Source organism: Xiphophorus maculatus, chromosome 4, assembly GCF_002775205.1.
Source record: "Xiphophorus maculatus strain JP 163 A chromosome 4, X_maculatus-5.0-male, whole genome shotgun sequence".
NCBI lineage: Eukaryota > Metazoa > Chordata > Actinopteri > Cyprinodontiformes > Poeciliidae > Xiphophorus > Xiphophorus maculatus.
In genome coordinates, this window is record NC_036446.1 from 25,260,588 (window position 1) to 25,280,472 (window position 19,885).

General features: G+C 38.3%; 1 protein-coding gene across 1 annotated transcript in view; it reads left to right on the top strand.

Annotated features, from left to right (window-relative positions):
- The window catches only part of LOC102232583 (E3 SUMO-protein ligase PIAS1-like), a 66,075-nt gene that overhangs the window by 36,681 nt on the left and 9,509 nt on the right, over nt 1-19,885 (top strand). Inside the window, exons 4-9 of the mRNA XM_023332453.1 lie at nt 14,490-14,574; nt 14,666-14,804; nt 14,892-15,026; nt 15,968-16,073; nt 18,178-18,251; nt 18,497-18,657. Coding sequence (XP_023188221.1) covers nt 14,490-14,574; nt 14,666-14,804; nt 14,892-15,026; nt 15,968-16,073; nt 18,178-18,251; nt 18,497-18,657 — 700 coding nt within the window. The remainder of the gene's footprint in view (nt 1-14,489; nt 14,575-14,665; nt 14,805-14,891; nt 15,027-15,967; nt 16,074-18,177; nt 18,252-18,496; nt 18,658-19,885) is intronic.

Here is a 19,885-nt window from a genome sequence, read left to right on the forward strand (position 1 = left end):
TTTTATTTTACATTACAACCCAGCATGCTCTTTGTGTATTTGTCCTGAAGCAAAACTATCGACTAACATTTACGTATTCACAGTCCCGTTATGAATGTGGCTGCACAGACATGAAGATGGAAAATAATAGAATATTTTAGTTGCCATTTGAAGACTCCACAAAAACATGAAGATGTGCTCTTTGGAGCTGAAGTCTGATACATAAATAAAAGCAATGTACGGAACCGGTACCTCACACGCATACAGTGGAGAAAATAAGTATTTGATATACCGCTGATTAAGTTTTTCCTTTCACAAAAGAGGTCTGTAATTTTTGCCATAGGTACAGTATATCTCAACTGTGAGAGACTCAGTCTAAGATAAAAATCCAGAAAATCTCAATGTATGATTTTTAAATAATTGTAGCGTGAAAGAAGTATTTGATACAATAGAACAACACATGTGGTACAGAAACCAGAGGTCAGACGTTTCTTCCTGTAGTTCTCGACCAGGTTTGCAGCAGGGATGTTTGCTCCACTCCTCCATACAAATCTTCTCTCGGTCTTTCATGTTTCAGGGCTGTTGCTAGGCAACATGGAGTCACACCTCCCTCCAAAGATTTGACATTGGGTTCATGTCTGGAGACGGGCTGGGCCTCTCCAGAACCTTGAAATTCTTCGAAGGGAGTCACTTCTTAATTGCTCTCTGTGTGTTTAGGTCAGTAGCTGCGTTTTCCGCTGACCGTATAAAAGCGCAATTTACAACATTTCAGAAATAAATTTGCTTAATTGAAACACAGCAATTAAAAAACTCGTTGGCTGAAAGGTTTTGTCACTAGAAGGAGGTGTTTTTTTTATTGTTTTAATTTGCAAAAGTGCAACAGAAACCCTTTTTTTTGTATCACACGAGTCACATGATCAATAACCGAATGTTGCCACTGGAAGAAGATGAGAGGAAGAAGTTGGAGCATCATGGCACAGCAAGTTTTTTAATTACTTAAGTCATCCACTAACTTATTCACATATGGTTTAAATGTAGTTATTTAACAGAATCACAGAATTTGCCATTTTTTTATTTTTATTTTTTGCAGAATATTGACAACGTTTTGCACACGTTTGTAATGCAAATGGGCTGGGTCAGCTACTGACCCCTTTCTGAGTTTAGGGAAGGAGATTGTTGCCCAAAATCTCACGATACACAACCCCCATCCATCCTCTCTTCTGTGTGGTTTACCATAACTGAATGTTTTTTAGTAGCTGATCAAGAAGTGCTGCGCTTTGGGAATCACTGAGAATCTTCTGCTGTCTGACTGCATGAGGACTCATAGTTTCAGTGTTGCTCCATCCTTCTTTTCTATGCTTTAATTCATTACTTAAGAGACATTTCATCTGGGTTTTATCTTGGTTAGATTTGTCTTTGTATTACATTCGGCAGCCAGCCTGTACTTAGCATAATAACAATCTTTGGGCTCTGGGATATATTGCAAATATATGAAAATGTCTAGATTTTCCTACATTAGCATTTTAATGGAGTAAGAGGCTGGCTTGTGATTAATTTGCCTGCAGATGCATGTACAAACACTGCGCCTGCAGCTTTGTCATCAAACCATCCTTCTCCTTTACTTTCCCTCTCTCTTTCCCCCGTTTCCTGTACGTGTTCCCTCCTTCTCCGCCTCCCCTCTCTCTCTCTTTGTCTCTCTCTCTCTCTCTCTCTCTCTCTCCTTCCTCTCCATGGCCATCCCTGGTCGAAATTTGCATGTAGAGTGATGAAATCACACAGGCGTACACCTGTGCCTGCAGAACCCACCCTCCCCTTATTTGAATTTGAATCGAGCATTGTCACTTACAATATTTTTGAAACAGACTTTCCGATAAATAATGCATGTGTTGCACTTACTGGTCTCAGAGAAGCACAAAAAGATGATTGACAAAGGCACAAAAAAAAACTCGCCGGAGAATTTTGTACGTCGTTTGATGAAACTGCACATTTGTGTTTGCCGGAAGGAGAAGCTCTGAGGTGATGAACCCTTTCAAACCTCATAGCTGAGACCTTCTAAACCAGGTTTAATTCCCATTTATAAAGGATATATTTTTGTTTCAAGACAGCTGTTCTCTCTCCTACATGCATCACATTTTTCTTTTTTTTTTTACCAGAGAGCATCTCTTCTATGCTGGTTTCTTTCTCTCTTCCCATTCTTTTGACTCCTGTTGCTTTTTTGCTTTTATTTTTTTCCCCATCTCCCTTATCCTTATTTGCTTGCCTCTCTTACTCTGGATTTTCTTTTCTGGTGAAATAATAAATGTCATAGTAGGTTGTACAAAAGTTTTTGTCATGACTGGAACACAAGGTAAATTATGAAGGTACAGTGCCTGAAAAAATTGGTCACCTTTTTGGGTGTTTTAACCATTTTGTTGCTAACGTTCAATCAGCAAATTCATATCAAAGTGAATACTGATTTGTACAAAAAATAATAATTAAATGAAAATATGTAACATAAGAGTGTGTACAGATGCTTTTGTGTGTTGGTCTGTGAGTGATTTTCATAAAAGTAAGCAATCAGTGCGTCTTCTCTATACCAATACTTTTTTTTCCCTTTAGTTTACCCAGAGAAATTAAGTGATTAGTTTATAAATTGTGGAGTACTCTTTTGTTTCTCTCTCACTTTTCTTTTCTTTTGTTTGTATTTCCTCTAATTCACGTAAAGCACTTTGAATTGCCTTGTTGCTGAAAATCTGCTATATAAATTAAATGACCTTACCTTTTCTAGCAACAGATGGGTAACAAATGAAAGAACTGGACTGATTTTTGTCCAGCTAAACCTCTGATTCTTCTTCTTCTTTTTTTTCGGTACCCGACAGCATTTGCTTCATAAATCTACCCCTATAACTGGGTGATGATTGCATTACTCTAAATTTTAACAACATTTCACTGGTCGGAGGCAGTCATTTATTTTTGCCCCTAAAGATGACTTGGCGCTATTTTCTAAGATATTTTCTAAGTCCCTAAATTGGATTTAATAAGAACTGGGGCTTTTTTGTAGGGTCTAGCTTTGTAGGATTTGACTGGAATGCTTCTGGGTCTTTTTTAAAAATATATATATAAAACTGGATTTGTGTCATATGAGCTTCTCTCCCACAACCAATTGAGGAAATGAAAATGTGCAATAAAACAACCTCCCGAAAAGAAAAGAAAAAAATCAAATGTGATGTCCGACATGGGTTTTCCATGCTAAAACGGCCTCTGCTGCAAACAATCCAACTCATGAGATTAAACTGTGACCGCTAAGCTAGACGCATGTAGAGGAAGTCTTGAATGCTTAATGCTGCGTATACATTAAGTTTATAGTTAGAGAAACACAGCACTCTGCCGGAGCATGTTCTCAGGTTTCCTGCCTCACACTGATTTGTCTCAATACCTGGGTTTCTTCTGTGCATATAAATGTAATTATTATCACTCTCACACCATCTTCCTCTCCTCTCCCCCACCCTCTCTGTGTCATTATCCCTCCCTGTGGTGCAGTCCTGTGCTCTCTGCTGAGTCTTATCACTCTGGGGAATAAAGGTTAGGCAGCCCACAGCTCAGCCTTGCCAGCATCCTCCGCTCGATGGTCTTAGCTCCTCCATCCTCTCCTTGATTACCATGACGACCTCACGGGTTGCACTCTGTCTCATCCCCATTGTTGGCTGTCCTTCTTAAAGAAAAATGCCTTATTATGGCTGTCATTAAGCACACACACGATGATTAAATCAGCATATCTTACGGAAAAGGACAAAGGTTTTGAATAAATTGCGCGTTTCGCCTCCTTCAAAGTCGACTCTTTTTATTGTTTTTGTAAAATCTAGACCTTCAGCCCTCTTTTTTATTATTATTCGCTAGGATTTTATTTTTTATTTTATTTATTAGCTAAGCAGTCTACATTATGTCTTATGATGCACGTTATGTGGAACAATCCCATCAGTATGTCTGTCAGGTTGAGATCTCTGCAGGATTCAAAAAGAAAACTATTTTCTCACTGACAGAAATTTCCCACAGTAGAAAACACTCTGTAGTTATGACAATTTTTTTCATGGTAAAATGCTGAGTAAAAGTGATTTATTTATTTATTCATTTTTAGTTTGCTGCGATTTGTTTTTGACGGGGTAATGATAGCGCCACTGAACTCTTGAAATCCTGTGGTGTGTTCACGATACATAAAAATAAATAACAGTATAGAAGTTCAGCCTCAGCTGGAAACAATTAAGACCAAGGGCAGCCAAAATCTGAACAGCTGCATATAGTCACGGATTAAACGCTTCACATAGCGGATGATCAGAAATGCTGAACGTAGATGAAATGACGTCTAGATTCTGCCTCCTGTAGTTCTCTGCAGGAAATGTATGAATTAAACAGAGAAAAAGACGAAATGTTTTACTGACCGAGGCATTTTCAGTGAAGCTGCAGCTCGACTCTCTGGCAGTGGAAAACCAGAGCTGTGTTTTTATAGAACCTGTTAAAAAGCAGCATTTTCTCCAGACCGGAGTTAGAACTGGACCCACTTTGGTGGGGAAAAAAAACTCTACAGGATGCAGGGATGTGTAATTCTGATGTCAATATTAAAGAAAGACGTTAGTCTATAAGTGGCTAATCGTAGCTCCTGATGAAGCGCTGCGTGATTATTCTGCTGCCACTGAATTTCTGACCTTCCTGACCTCTCTCATTCACTCCTGCAATGTCTGTGACCAATCCCGTCTGCACTTTATGGCTCAATGAATGTATGTCCATTGAATGCTTTATTGCAGGTCATCTAGAACAGAATAAATAAAACACATTAAATTTTAAACAAAGATCTCTTCTTAATGTCAAATTGGCAAGTAAATTACATAACTGCACTGTAAAAAATGTGTAAAAAATCATATGTAATAATGTTACAAAAATAAATGAAACTCCCAGGAAACAATTGAAGAAATAGGTTAGATTTGGAATTACTGAGTAGTAATAAAAATAAGTAAAAATGCTGCTGTTGAATACACATAGACACCAAATGCTCTCCTATTTATACTGGCTTTTTGTTAATTATTTTATCATTTATTTTATTCTGGTGAAGCATTTTGTGATGTTTTTTTAATCCGCACAAGGCGCTATATAAGTAAAAATCACGTACTCTCTCTGGCGGCACACTGGACTCTCAAAATAAATATTTTCCTGACGGTTTGGGTTTGGGTAATCTGATTTTTGGGCAGTGAGATATTCTCTTATTTCTTCCTCAACAAAGTTTGGGCCTAAATGAAGGAGTCATTTTCTTCATCTCTCTGCAATTCATTTTTTTTTTTGTTCATGAAAGTAGTCATATTTTAATTCATACACGTCTATGTCTATTTAAGACATAGATTTTATTGTTTAAGTTTAAGTTGCTGTGTTTTATTTGAATAATTTTTTGTAGAAGAGATTTTTAATCTCAGTGGGATTTCCCTGGTGAAATCAAGGTTAATGATAATAAAATATTAATATTATTATTTGATTATTTTATTATTTGATTCATTAAAAAATATGATGCCCACCCTCAGTTGTATTCTCCATCCTTCCAACATTCTTGGGACCGGCCGTTTATTTTTGCTGTCTTCTCCTGCTACTCTTAAAACCATGTACAATTAACAATGTAATGTTAATTAATGCAAACAAATTACATAGTAAATTAATAGTTCTGCTGTAACTTCTTGTTTGTAAGAAGAAATGAAGAGTTTATCAGGAAAATTCTGACCCGCCTACATGAGCAAATGATTCTGAATCAGGTGATTATAGTTTATTTCCAATCTTCCACTGTGGCTACTAGAGTGCAATATAAACAATCTCTGTACAGTCAGGAGTTGGACTGTGCCAATAAATTATTTGATAGGCCAACAGTGCACCGGTGGGCTGAACATCTAATTAGAGAAATAAGTTTAGGGCAAAATCATAAGCAACAGGGTTTGTAATTAACATTAAAAATTTAATTTTTTAAACTAGAAGGGAAAATATTGCTTCATGAAATTATAAAAATAGCCATATCAACATTTGTTCAGCAACAGAAAACGTATGGTTTACAACTCGGTTGCAACATTTTCCACCAGTTAAGATAATAAACATTAGATCTGGTTTTTATCACCGTTGACGACAGATGTTTTCTGTTTCTTTCCAAAGCAAAAATCACAAGCAGTTTGAAGTCCTCAGCAAATCAGTCCTATCTATCAAGCTTTAACGCCGTGCAAATGGGCAGCATCACGTTTTCTCTGTGGCCTGTAGCTGGGTATACTTTGTCTAACGTCTAGTTCTCTTTTTCTGTTATTTATTTCACGCCTGAGTCCATTTTGATAAAAGAAGAAAATCCATGTCTTCATTCCTGAATTTCCTTAAATATTTAAAATATTCTTACACAAACTAAAAAACCAAAAGAATGGAAATGAGTAAAACCAAGCCTTATCTTCTATTAATATGACAGGCTGTCTTTAGAGAGAGGTTATTACTGCTAATGAAATAAAATTTTATTTATTTTATTAAGACACTTTGCAGTTTTTTTCCTGCGGCTCTTGTGATTTGCTGATTGGCTGATGCCAAGTTTTCTAAACGAGTTCATCATATTAGCTATTTTATTGTGAAATAACTTGTCAGAATGTAATTATCAGCTCTCTTCCATCAAAGCAGCCGATGCAGCTTTCAGTGCAGCTGCATCAGTTTTGAATTATTGAATCATAAACTCAAATGTGAGGTCTGGCCTTCCACATGAGATTTCACTCTTAAAGTTCACAGAGTAGATCTAATCAAACGCAGCATATTGACCATTTTCCTGGTTTGTCGTAACAATAGCAGGACGTGACCGTGGGGCATCTTGTTTTGTGCTTCCGCTGCTAACAAAAGAATGAAATCCAGGGTTTCTAGGTAGAATTAAAAAGTCTAGAGTTGTAATTTTAAAATTTTGTTATGGCAATAATAATAAAAGGGCCCTTTATTTACAGAATTCATAAGGTTCAGGCTTGAATTCTTATTCCATTACCTGGTATATGAAAATCAGAATCTCTGAAAAATGTTGTAAAATTTATTTGGTGAGCCATTTTACAGGTATATACTGTATACGGTACATATAGTGCTGTACAAAACAATTTAAAAGGACAAAGTTAAACTGTTTTATTTTCCTTTTGGCTATAGATTATTTAGATACTTCTTTTGAATATTTGAGAGAAAAAAATAAAGCTATAGAAGATCATAAACCATGCTTTAAGGAATTGTATTTAGTGCAAGATAAATACTCTAAATACACAGTCCAGCTTTTACAAGTATAATACATTATCACACACTATTTTATTTTTTTTATTTCACACCTTCGTTTTTTGGGGTGGGAATATAAAAATGTAATTTAGGTAGAATGACCCGGTTGCAGAAATGTGTGCACACCCTTAAACTGGTACTTTGCTGAATCAGCTTTTGTTTTAATTTGTGCATTATGCTAGTCGTCTGTCTGCATACCAGATCTTGACCTGGTCATATTTTCCCACTGCGTTGCAAAAGATCTCCACACAAAGATTTCAGGAGCTTGTTGTAATCACATGTAGAGTGAAGAACATTAGCAGTAATTGCCATAAAGTCCTGCAGCTTCTCCAGTGTTGCTGTCAGCCTCCCTCACCAATTTGCTTCTAGTCCTTTCATCAGTTTCAGAGAACCGTTTGATGTCTGTAATCTGTCCGTTTTCCCATATTTTCTCCAATTATTGATAACTGTTTTTTCCCTGTGCTACAGTCAATCAATGAGAACATGTGTTCTGCTGGGGCTGGTCTGTCAGATTAAAAGTATCTTCTGTAAACAACTTGTTAGTATTAAACATAAACTTTTCATTAAATCCATATTTGTGTGTGTTTGTTTGGTTTTTTATTCGTCTGATATGATGTTCCCTGAAGCCCCCAAGGGAGATTTTTTATTTTAGTTTTTGCGTTACTTCGCAATAAATGGGGAAACTGAATTAAAAGGACCAGTAAAGTATTTGTGTCACAGTGTGCACATTAATCAACTAGCTTCAGCTAATAGATTTGTTTGTGTTTCAGTTGAGTCACATTAAAGGTGGAAAAAGTTTTTAAATGAATCTACATTTTTAGGTCACAGAAACCTGTGTATACAGTTTTGTTATATAATTTGTTTAGGCCGTCATGGCGGGTATTTCTGTCTCCTATACACAGTCCTTTGACCACTTCGCTGTGTGCGAAAACACAAGCTGATATTTACCGGCTCGTACTCTGACCTCTGCGTGACCTTCCTCCAGCTAAAATTTTCATTTCACTGTCAACAACTCCGCCTTCTCGCAGCAAATGAACATCAACAAAAAGAGCCTTGGCTGCATTCAACTATAAACAGCTTGCTGTGAATGGCCTCCATCTCTCCCAGCCTATTAAACCTGCATTATTCTGTCTGAGTTGGTTCATCATCAACTCCGCGAGTTGTTTGATCAGACACATTCGACCCTTTTTAAAGTTGTAAACATTTGCAGCTCTGCTCCTTTTGTTCATCTCCTGCGAAAAGAAGTATTTTCCTCCTCTAGAGATTCATTTAAGGGTTTTTTTTCCATTTTTTTTTTTTGCAGTGAATGAAAGATAAAATGATGTCCATGTACAGTACAGACCAAAAGTTTGGACACACCTTTTAATTCAATGAGTTTCCTTTATTTTCATGACTATTGACATTGTAGATTCACATTGAAGGCATCAAAACTATGAATAACACATGTGGAAATATGCACTAAACAAAAAAGTGTAAAACAACTGAAAATAGCCCTTATATTCTAGTTTCTTCAAAGTAGCAACCTTTTGCTGTGATTACTGCTTTGCACACACTCTGCATTTTCTTGATGAGCTTCAAGAGGTCGTCACCTGAAATGGTTTTCACTTCATAGGTCAACCTGCCCTGTCAGGTTAATAAGTGGGACTCATTGCCTTATAAATAGTCATGAAAATAAAGAAAACCCATTGAATTAGAAGGTGTGTCCAAACATTTGGTCTCTACTCTCTCTCTCTCTCTCTCTCTCTCTATATATATATATATATATATATATATATTTTTTTTTTTTTATTGAGCCATGGCCTAAAGGCGATTTGAAATGCCTTCTGCGTTTGGTAATGGAGATTGCAGAGCAAGCTGACTGCCCAGACACCTTAAATGCCAGCCTTCGTGTCCCTAAATAAGCCTTGTCAGTTTTTCTTACTTTACCACATCCATATGTAGATAATGAAGGTAATTACTGCTGTCAGAGGGGCAGCAAGGAACGTTTGTGGAACCATTTTTAGTTGTCATTGTGTTGAAGTGTGGGCGAAACATCCAGATCTGACCTTTTGTTGTGGATCCTTCCAGCGTCAGAATTTCGCTTTTGACTGACGCAAGAAAGAATTTCTGGCTTTGTTCTGCTGCTGAATGTTGTTTTATCTTGTGTTGGTGCACAATGCCTGGCAGGCTTTTTGTGTGTTTGTGCCTGTGGTGCAGAGAAAAAAGTAGCAAAGCCACTAACAAGTTAATAAACTCCAGCTGGGCTTTGTTGTGCTGACGACGGGCTATACGGTGGAGCACATTCTCTGAAGTTTAGCTCATGCAATTTCTCTTAAAGGCAGAATGAAATCAGCAGCCCAAACTTTCTGGGTTTGTGCTTCTTGCGTTGTTAGAATGCTCATTTGTTTCAAAAACGTGCGCTGCGGTAGCCACAAGCTAGCAAACGGCTCGCTCCTTCTTTTTTTTTCACAGAGGAGGGCTGGATAATTCACATGAGGAGTGGTACAGTGAACGAGAAAGTTGCTGTGTTACAAAAAATGTGACCAAGCTTTAGTAAAAATGTTATGCAAACGCCACATCTTATTAGTCGGTTTGGGCACATTTATAAGGGACAGACCTCCGCTGAGATCTGGTGCGCAGATTCCCCATAAACATTTAAAAGTTTGATCACTCGGGATCCGGTCAATAAATTGTTCACTGATGTGTGGAAAATCCAACTAAAGCGCTTCACTTCAAACACACGCTAGCAACTATATGCATAAAAATGATTGTGCAGCATAAAACATCAGTACACCGGTCAGTACACCACGTGCCCAACACTGTGATAAGAACATTACTGCTATACGGACCAGAGTTGGTTTTCTTGGCTTCTTTAAGTCTGCCATCTGTAGTCTGGTGTGAGCCAAACAAGTGAACTCTGGGCCACCTGGAAATGTCATCAAACATTTTAAGGGAGCATTCACACCAGCCCTATGCTGTCCGCTTTAATCGAAGTCCGGCCTGTTTGCCTAGAAAGCAGCTTTCGTAACAACATAACATTGTCCAACCGGGTTGGTATGCTTTTAAAAGTGCGGTGTGAGAGTGATCCAAAGCAAATCAAACATGCAATGACAACAACAATAAAAGAAAGAAAAAAAAACACTGAGGCACAACAACAATGAATCAACCAGATTCTTACTGGAATAACACAGAACCATTGACTCATTTATTTTTTTTCTCCTGTTTATGATAATCTTTTGTCACATTATGTGTGGGTCCGTACTGTTTCCAGAACAATCTGCAATGTTCATTTAGACTGTTGGGTTGTTTTAATATCGCCAGGTGGTGTTAATGAACGCTGTGTGAGACGGTGTGTGTGACTCCATTTGCAGCCCTGCTCATAAATAATCAGAAGTGTCAGCTATGGTTAGAGAGAACATTGGTACGCATCGTTTTTAAAAACAACATTTTATAAAAGGGTCTGCAGGTAAATGCAAAAAGAAAAACTGATGTTTTTCTGCTGGAAAATAGGTTTTTGGGTTTTTTTTTTTACAGAAGCTGGTAATAGTCAGACCTAGTCGAGCACCGGAGCAGTTTTTGTGGAGAGAAAAAACAAAACACAGAGAATCAGGTTTCTTTATCTGTAGATGTTCCACACAATAATGTAGAGACAAATAACAGAATAAATGTCTGATGCTCTGTTCTGAATGATTACATATGCTGATATAATCTAAAGTTGTGTTATTGTCAGCCCAGGAGTGTACCCGGAATAATGTGCACTTCTTGATTAATATGCTAATTGTTAGTGCCATTAAGCAAAAACAAGTAATTACATTTATGCTTAGTTGTTAACTTAATCACTAAGTGAAGAAAATTAGAGACTTTGAGGAAATTATTTTCGTTTAAGGCCGAGTGCAAAGTGAAGGTTCAGTGGATTAGGAGGTACAAAGCAATATCTCTGCCTTTGTCCTTAGTTACATTTATCCTAATCATTATTTAAAATCTAGAGCCAATAAGGAATTTAAAAACAAAATCTAGATTCCAAAGCTGGTGCTGATTTACAGGAGCAACACCTGAACTAGGGAAAGGAAACAGGTCATTAATAATGAGCCAGGGTGGAAATTGTCTCTGGTGTCTGATGTTAATGTTTGTCTGCTGCTGAACACCTGATGCCACGGTTCAGTTTAGAGGCCGGCTTGCTGATCCGAGCTCAGCTGATGGGCTGTCCAGGTTTTTAGGAATTTGATTAAAATATTTTCCGGCCCTGCGTTAGTACGGAAAAACAAAACAGAGGAAGGAAAGTTATTTGTGCGTCACGTGAAAAAGTGCTTCTATGGATCCCGGGATTCGATGAGAAACCGAGGTTATCCTGTGGACATAAAATAAACTCTTTGCTTTCTGTGCAGCTTAATGTTGGATGCTGTTTGTTTCTGCTGCTAAGTGAAACAGCGACGACTGAAAAATGCACTAAACCACATCAAAGTGTCTCTTCAGCCCAGTTATCAGTCCAAAGGCTGACTGATTTTAAACTCCGCTGTCCCCTCGCTACTTTCCATCATCCTGTGTGGTTATTCCTGTCATTCTCCTGTAAACAGCATTCTACATTAATGAGCTTCAGAGCAGCTGGGAGGCAGATTTTGTTGTTTTTGGACTCAAAAAGCCTCCTTTTTTCTGGTGTTTATGTCGACCTAAGTTAACCGGACGCCCAGTCTAGTTCATATTTACCTGAGAAAGATGACCCTGCCCTCTAACGGCAAATGAAGCGCTTATAATTTCTCCTTTTAAGGAAGCATGCATCATCATGGGGACTTTGAGTTTCATAGAATAGGGGATAAATGTGACAGATCCTATTTCAGCGTAAATAATACGGGGAGAAAGAGCAGCGTTGTGGCTCCAATTCGCAGTTTTTAATGCATCTATTACTTCCTCATATTCAAGTTGCTCAAACATTTTGTTTACATCTTAAATAAACCATTATCTAAGTTTTGTCTGGAGATGAAGGAGTCCATCTTAGATCTCCTGGCCAGGCACACTGCAAAAAAAAAAAATCCACTACCACAGACAAGAGGGTGAGTTTCAGAGTGATTGGAGAGTGAGAGAGAGAGAGCACTTTCTATTTTTAACCTGTGTGCCCGGAGAGGAGAGGAGAGACACTGTTGTTCGAAAGCACACTCACGCTTTGTGTTTGTTCTGCAGCACACAGGCTGCAGCTCAAAGGACGCAGCGACATGGATGTAAAGTTAAATGCGTTGCACACGAATGATAAGGAGTGGGAGGCGAGATGGGTCATTACTGAGAAAATTTGTCGCATTTTGAACGGCTGATGGTAGGAGGAGCAGGATTGGTCTGTTAAATCCTCCACAGGAACTATAGCTCTCAGCCCCCTTAACGCCTACATGGAAATAAATTACCGGCATGGACCTAATCCTGCTGAGAGTTTGTGTTTATGTACGCGGCCGTGCAGTTTCACATGGGACTGGGTTTCCAGAATTATGTGAAAGGTTCGAGTTTAATAAAATCTATTCAAAAAAAGTAAAATAGTAGTAGCAAAAATAAACTATGTGACCAAAGTCATTGTTTAATTCATGCAATATATTGAAAATAATGCAGAGATTACAAGTTTTCCAAGGTTTTATGTCTCCAGAAAAGAAACTCACAGTTTCTAAAACGGTACGTCTAAAAAATAAATGTTTGTTCAAATACACACAGACACAATTAATTCTCATCCAGAACAGTGTGAAATTCAGTTCCGCTCTGTTGAGACTCATTTTTAAAATTGCAGAAAGAAGGTCATCGGTTCAAATCCCAGCCAGAGTCTTTCTCTCTTTCCAGCATCTTTCTGTACATATGAGATCTCTCTGGGTACTCCAGCGTCCCCATTAAAACACGCACATTATGTTTACTTGCCTCTCTGAGGAATAATAAAAAACACACCGTTTTAAAAATACGACATACTGCAGCTTTAATAATGCCGTTTAAGATGCAATCACTTAAAACGAGTGCTAACGTGTTGGTGAGTAATAACTGTAATTTTTTGCACCTTTGGATAGATCAGCCTCAGCTTGCTTGCATTCTGCATGCTCCATATTCTTAATGCCCCAAGCTGTGAGGCTGTTTCTTTTCTTTTCTCTTTGGTCTCTTTTCTGGCTGAAAATAGTTTGGCTTATCTTCTAAAAATCTGTCATATGAGGGAACCCATAGTGTCTCCGTAGTTATTTATGAACTGTGTTTTATACCGAAACGCCTCATTTTAGCTTCTTTTCCTTTAAGTTATCCACTTATAAAGACCAAAAACTTCCCGGCCCAAGCCAGGATGCTCATGGTTTCTTTATAATGCACCGGTTTAGCCACAAGACAATCATCAGGCATCTGAAAGAAGCATAAGGAAGCAGGACCCAGATGACTCAGCAGCTCATAAAAAGCCTCTGTGAGACAATTATTCCAAACCTTTTACCTTTGAGGAAGTTTTATAACCAGACATACAGCAGCTCCTACAGTCCCCTGGAAGTAAAAGAAGTGCTCAGAAAAGTAAAATATGGCCATTGTAGTTCAGTTTTGCAAATATATTTAAATACAGAACACCTCTTTGTCTCTCGCTAACCTCCCACACTAACTTATTCTCTCTTTATGAACCTGCTGGCCGGGGTTAGGAGCTCCGGTTATTTCCACCACCTGTGGGTGGGCCTATAAATAGAGCAGGTTTTTATCCTCACCTCAGTGTGAGGTCCCTTTCTGACATCCAGCCGCTCGTTAGCAGGTCTTTCCGCTGCAGATGAGATCAACCGCATAATGATTTTCTGCAAGAATGAAAATCTCAGCACCCCGCTGTGCGCAGACATCTTCGCTCTCTTTTTGCCTTTTTATTTTTTTTAGCACGACGGCTTACTGTTGCTATTTACTCTCAGTTTTGGCTTCGTGAGCAGAAGGAGTCACAGATTGAGGTCATCAATCAAGCAGAATTTTATCAGCCAATGTAAAATCAGGATGTTTGGAAACGGAGAAAGAAAACATGGTTTTAAAAAAATAATGTGTGGCCTGTATGACAATACATGCATACGTGACGTGGCATTTTTTTTTATTGAATATTATTTCAAATTTAAACTTTGCTCAAGCTTTCATACCTGATCTTGACCTACCCTGCCCATCAAATTGCCACTTTTTTTTTAGTTACATACGTAGCCTATATTCCCTTATTTACTTAAAGTTAAAATTAAGTTGAGTTTTGTTACTTCCACTACTAGTAAACCCTCTCTTCTGTCTTTGCTTCTCCGCAGCGTCAGACAACAGCCAGCGGTTTCAGGAGACGTGTTTCGCCTTCGCGTTAACGCCGCAGCAGGTCCAGCAGATCAGCAGCTCTATGTCAGTTCAACGCTGATTATTGCACCGCCGTTGAATAATAACCCACAACATGGAAGGTTGTGCTGATGATAATCGTTGCCTTTCCTCACAGGGACATCTCGGGGACCAAATGTGACTTCTCAGTTCAGGTTCAGCTCCGGTTCTGCCTGTCGGAGACAAGCTGTCCTCAGGAAGACCATTTCCCTCCCAATCTTTGTGTCAAAGTCAACGGGAAGCCATGCAACCTGCCGGTGAGGAGTCCTGGTTGACTCGCCGTCTGCCGACACGAACGTTTAATGAGATCTACTGCGAGGCTCACGTTTCTTTCTGATTTTCAGGGTTATCTTCCTCCAACCAAAAATGGCGTCGAGCCTAAGCGGCCGAGCCGGCCGATCAACATTACCTCACTTGTCAGATTGTCCACCACAGTCCCGAACACCATCGTGGTATCGTGGACTGCAGAGATTGGAAGGGTAGGAGCTAAACCCATCTGTCCTTTCTCAGTGTCTAGTGGGGGGAAAAAAAACACAGTGTTTTTCAAAGTGGGGGGTCTGAGAAAATCCTATCTGTTTTTTAATCATTATTATAAAATATAAGGTAAAATAATTTACTAAAATTTGCCGTTCTCGTCTTCCTGATTTTTGTCGGCCAAATTCATCAAGCGCCTTCTCATGCTAGCATAGCATAGCCAACTAAAGTCAGAAGGTATGAGGCAGCATTTATGCTAAGCAAATTTAATCATTAGAGAAAAGAGAATAAAAATTGATGCTTGTGTATCAACTTTTATTGATACACAAGCAGCAATAAATGCTTGTATCAAGCATTTATTGCTGCTTGATACACCACTACATTTTTAATTTTTTTTGTGTTACATTTTTGGCAAATGTAGCTAAAAATCCTCTGACATCACATTTTTATTCCCTTTTCTTTCTCTGAAAGTTTAACATATTTTTTAAAATTTCTTAACATAAAAATTTCACAAAAACTGTTCATATGTCATTTATTTTGAATATTTGTTTTTTCTGTTTGTATTAAACAACCTGAATGTGTTCCCCTTTGCTGTCATCGTTTGTTCGTTTTCGTAAATAATAAATAATAACAAAAACTCAGTCCATTCATTTAGGCCTTTCACAGTTTGACTACTAGACAAACCAGTGAAACAAATTTTTGCTGTGTTTAGAAGCTTAAAATTCTGCTGAATTTAATTTTTTTAAATTACCTGTTGAAAATTAACATGTAATTCTTTACATGTAAAAATTGCATGTTAATTTTTAGCAGGATTAAGTGTAACGAATCCTGAAAATACATCCTCAGCCCAGTGAAGGCAACTTTTACAACACCAATGAGTTGTAAATCAGCTCTTTTTGACTTTTACTGGCTGTGACTGATGTTGTGTCTTAATTTGTGTGTGCAGAGTTACTCCATGGCGGTTTACTTGGTGAAGCAGCAGTCCTCCACAGTGCTGCTACAAAGACTGCGAGCAAAAGGCATCAGAAACCCAGATCACTCCAGAGCGCTCAGTAAGAACCGCCATCCTCTCTCTTCACAGATGAACTGATCCGATAAGCTGGAATGCTTTAGGGCTAAAACTGTTCTGATTCAAATCTGTCCTCGGCTCTGGGAAAGAAAAAAAAAAAAGTTGCTAATGATCTAATCTCCACGTTGAATCAAAAGTACTAAAAAGACTAAATGGGAGCTGGGAGTTTTCTTCACCGACCACTTTCTGTGGTACGGTTTGTGCATTGAAGGAGATTTAAACAGAAATTTACTTACATGAGCTGCTGTTCAACTGTTTCTGCTATATGATTATATGTATGGGACGATTTTAATTAGCTGCGTACTCGGATACATCATACATTTCCTCTGACAGTTTACAGATCTGCTTCTGATCCAGTACTTTGCTGAAAGCAATGTGAAATCGTGTCGGCTCTTGTTAAAACGTCAGGTTTTGGATTTTAAAAGATTTAATGCGTCTTCCTGGTTATCATGGCGGTCAGCTTCCCATGCACACATGCAGCTCCCTCCTCTCCTCCCCAGTCTTCCCACGCATTACAGTCATAACGACCTAGAGGCAGAACCTTAATTCACCCTGGAAGCACAACCCCGAGCAGAACCAGTAAAGTTAGGATTTGTGTTTCAAAAGACTAAAAAGGACAAACATAAAAAAACAATAAACTGGTGATGAACACACTAAACTTCAAAAGATTACAGTTTTTGTTTAAAATATAAAAAGACCAGGCATAACAGCCGCCTCGCATTACACCGCTCTTTCTGTATCAGTGACCAGCATTGATATAGGAAGAAAGAAGCGGAGTCTGTGAAACACAAAAGATTTATTGGCGCTCCCTCTTTACCCCAAAGCCGACCTCACTTCCGCTGCATCCTTACCTCCAGGCTACAAAAGGTTCAGCGTCTGACGCCCATCGGATCTCATCGTGAGGCTTTAATTTGCAGACATAAATAAGCATGCAAACCCTGTAGCTTTCTTTTCTCGTACAACCTGGCCTTCCCTCCGTCTTAGGAAATCTGGGTTCCATCATTAAGAATCCCAGCGCCAAATAGGTCGGGCACGAAATAAGAGACTGAAGGACACAATGCCTAATGCTGAGACTAAATAAAAAGGTCAAAAAAGTGTTAATTTAGGGGTGGAGACACTTATTCAGTTCAATTTAGTTTTGAAAATACTTGATTATCTCATAGGGAAACTAAATGTATTAACTCATTTCATGCTGAATGCCAATCTCGTAGCACGCATCCACGGTTACGCATCATAACAACTATAGTAAGAGCTGCACAGAATCCAAAACCTGAGGAAATAATTGTCCTACAATGTAATGACTCAAAAATATATATATCAACAAAAGTCTACAAAAACAATAAATGAGACAGAACTTATCAAAGCTTTTCCAGCATGGTGCCGCCATGCTGGTTATATTCTACAACCAGAATATAATCAGAATATAATATCCTACATATTCTAATATAATCAGATTATTGTAGTTTTTCTCTTTTATCATATTTTCATCCAGAGTCGTTCTTTGTTGCTGAATTTGCACCTTAAAAACTTTAAAATCATTTATGAAATCTTTCTACGTCCGAAACCCCAGGGATTTTAACAGGTAGGCCATTGTAAATATATCGATTTCTAATCAAATTTTGGATATTGGCTTGAATTACATATTTTTACATTGTGTTTCATTCTTAGCTCTTAAGTTATGTAGCTATAACTATTAAAGTTTTTTCAACAGTCTCCAATTTAATACGCTTATTCATTCAAAAAGAGTCTTCAGACCAGTTTGACAGTCGGTTCGGAGAATAACTAGTCGCATAAAGAAAATGACTCGAGTGTCTTTCACTGGTCTGACTTATCGCTATGCACGCTAAACTAACGGAAAACATCCTCAGTCCAAAGTAAGCTTGTTGTTTTTGTTCCAGCCAGACGGTAACTAAGAGTTTCAAAATGTACTTGAAGGTTGCGGTGCAGCGTGAAGAGCTCCTGAATTCTCTCACAGCGCCGGCCTGGTGTCTGACAGTGACTGAGCGAGCACATCTGGAAGAAGAGCTCCATCCATCTGTTTCTCACTGACTCATACAGCGCTGTTGTCCTTTTCCTCTTCCCTCCAGTCAAAGAGAAGCTCACAGCGGACCCTGACAGTGAAATAGCCACAACCAGCCTGCGTGTGTCCCTGCTCTGCCCGGTAACCACCTTTCCTGCTCCTCGTACGCTTAATCTTGTGTTAAAAATATATATATATAATAATCTAGTCTTGCCAACACACGTATTGCTCAACATGCCGTTGTCGGCATAACTCTTCTTAAGCAAAATCCTGCGCTGTCATGTGGTTTTGGCATGTTTATGGCACTCGAGAGTGTAATTCACCCTTAATCCATGCTGCGTGTTTCCTCTGTGGGTTCACCACCCGTTGGTGCGTTCGCGGTGCAGCTGGGGAAGATGCGGTTGATGATCCCGTGCAGGGCGCTGACGTGCTCCCATCTGCAGTGCTTCGACGCCACGCTTTACATCCAGATGAATGAGAAAAAGCCCACCTGGGTCTGTCCTGTCTGTGACAAGAAGGCCCCTTATGAGCATCTTATCATCGATGGGTAAGTCAGACAAAGACACAAGCAGCCTCTTTGTTTTCTGAAGGAGATGCGATGATTAACTCTTTGAAATATTCTATTATTTTTCCAAACTTTTCTTCCTGAAATCTACTAATAAATAAGACATAAAGCTTTTTGAGTTTGTTTTAAAAAAAGTGTTTTAACTCAGACTTTGACTGCTTTTCTCTTATCTCTGTGCAGTACTTAAAGAGAATCTTTATGCACAAAACTTTTAGTAAAAAGGATTCAGTGCAGAAAACAAGAAAGAAAAAGTAGGTGGTAATAAAATGCTTCAGTACACAATGGATAAACTGATTTTGGGAAATGGCTAAAAGGCATTTATTTTACATTTTACTTCTGGGTAAACCTCGTCAAGGTCTGTGTCTGTTGTAGCTGAGCTCAACAAACATCTCTCCACCAACCAGCAAAGTCACAAGTCCACCAAGAAAAAAAGATGCATTTTACAAAGGAAGACCTTAAAAAAAAAGCAAAATTTTAAGTCATAAAAACACGGAGAGACAGAAGCTGCAGAGTTGAAGTTAGGGCAGAAGAGTATTTGCCAGAACAGACAGTGACCCTGATGAAGACCAAGTTTGATCTTTACGTCACTTAACATGTTTGTGGTTGCTCTGCAGTTTGCAAATGCTTAGAAAATGAACGTTAGAGTGTAGGAAATACTAGATTTTATATCAGATTGTCTAAAAGTTAGATTTTTCCGCAGTTCTCTTTCTTTTCCGTTTTTTGTTTTTCTTTGATTTTTGCTTTCTTTTTTCTTCCTTTCTCTTTCTTTCTTTGCTATTTCGTTCTCCTTTTTCTTCCACTTCTGGTTTTCATTGGTTCCTTATCACTGCCACAAATTCATAGTGAACTTCAGTCCTTTATCTTTTTTTGAATTATTAATTCCAAACTTTTATTCTGTTTCTTAAAACACTAAAAAGAGCAAGTTTTTATTATTTCTCATGTTCTTTGGCATTCGGACCACTTTACTTGAGAAAGTCTTGCAAACCACATTACATACTGAAGTCTTCATTTTCCAAAAAGTGTTGATAATATCTCATCTCGATTTGTTCGTACAACAACGATACCATGTAAATGTCTCGTCATGTTAGATAATTGCATCGTTACACTTTTTGACAAAACCCATTTTAAGTCGGATCTATTATTAAGTAAAGTTTTTTTTCCACAAATTAGTTGCTGCTGCTAAAATGTTCTGTCTATCAAGCTGTTATAT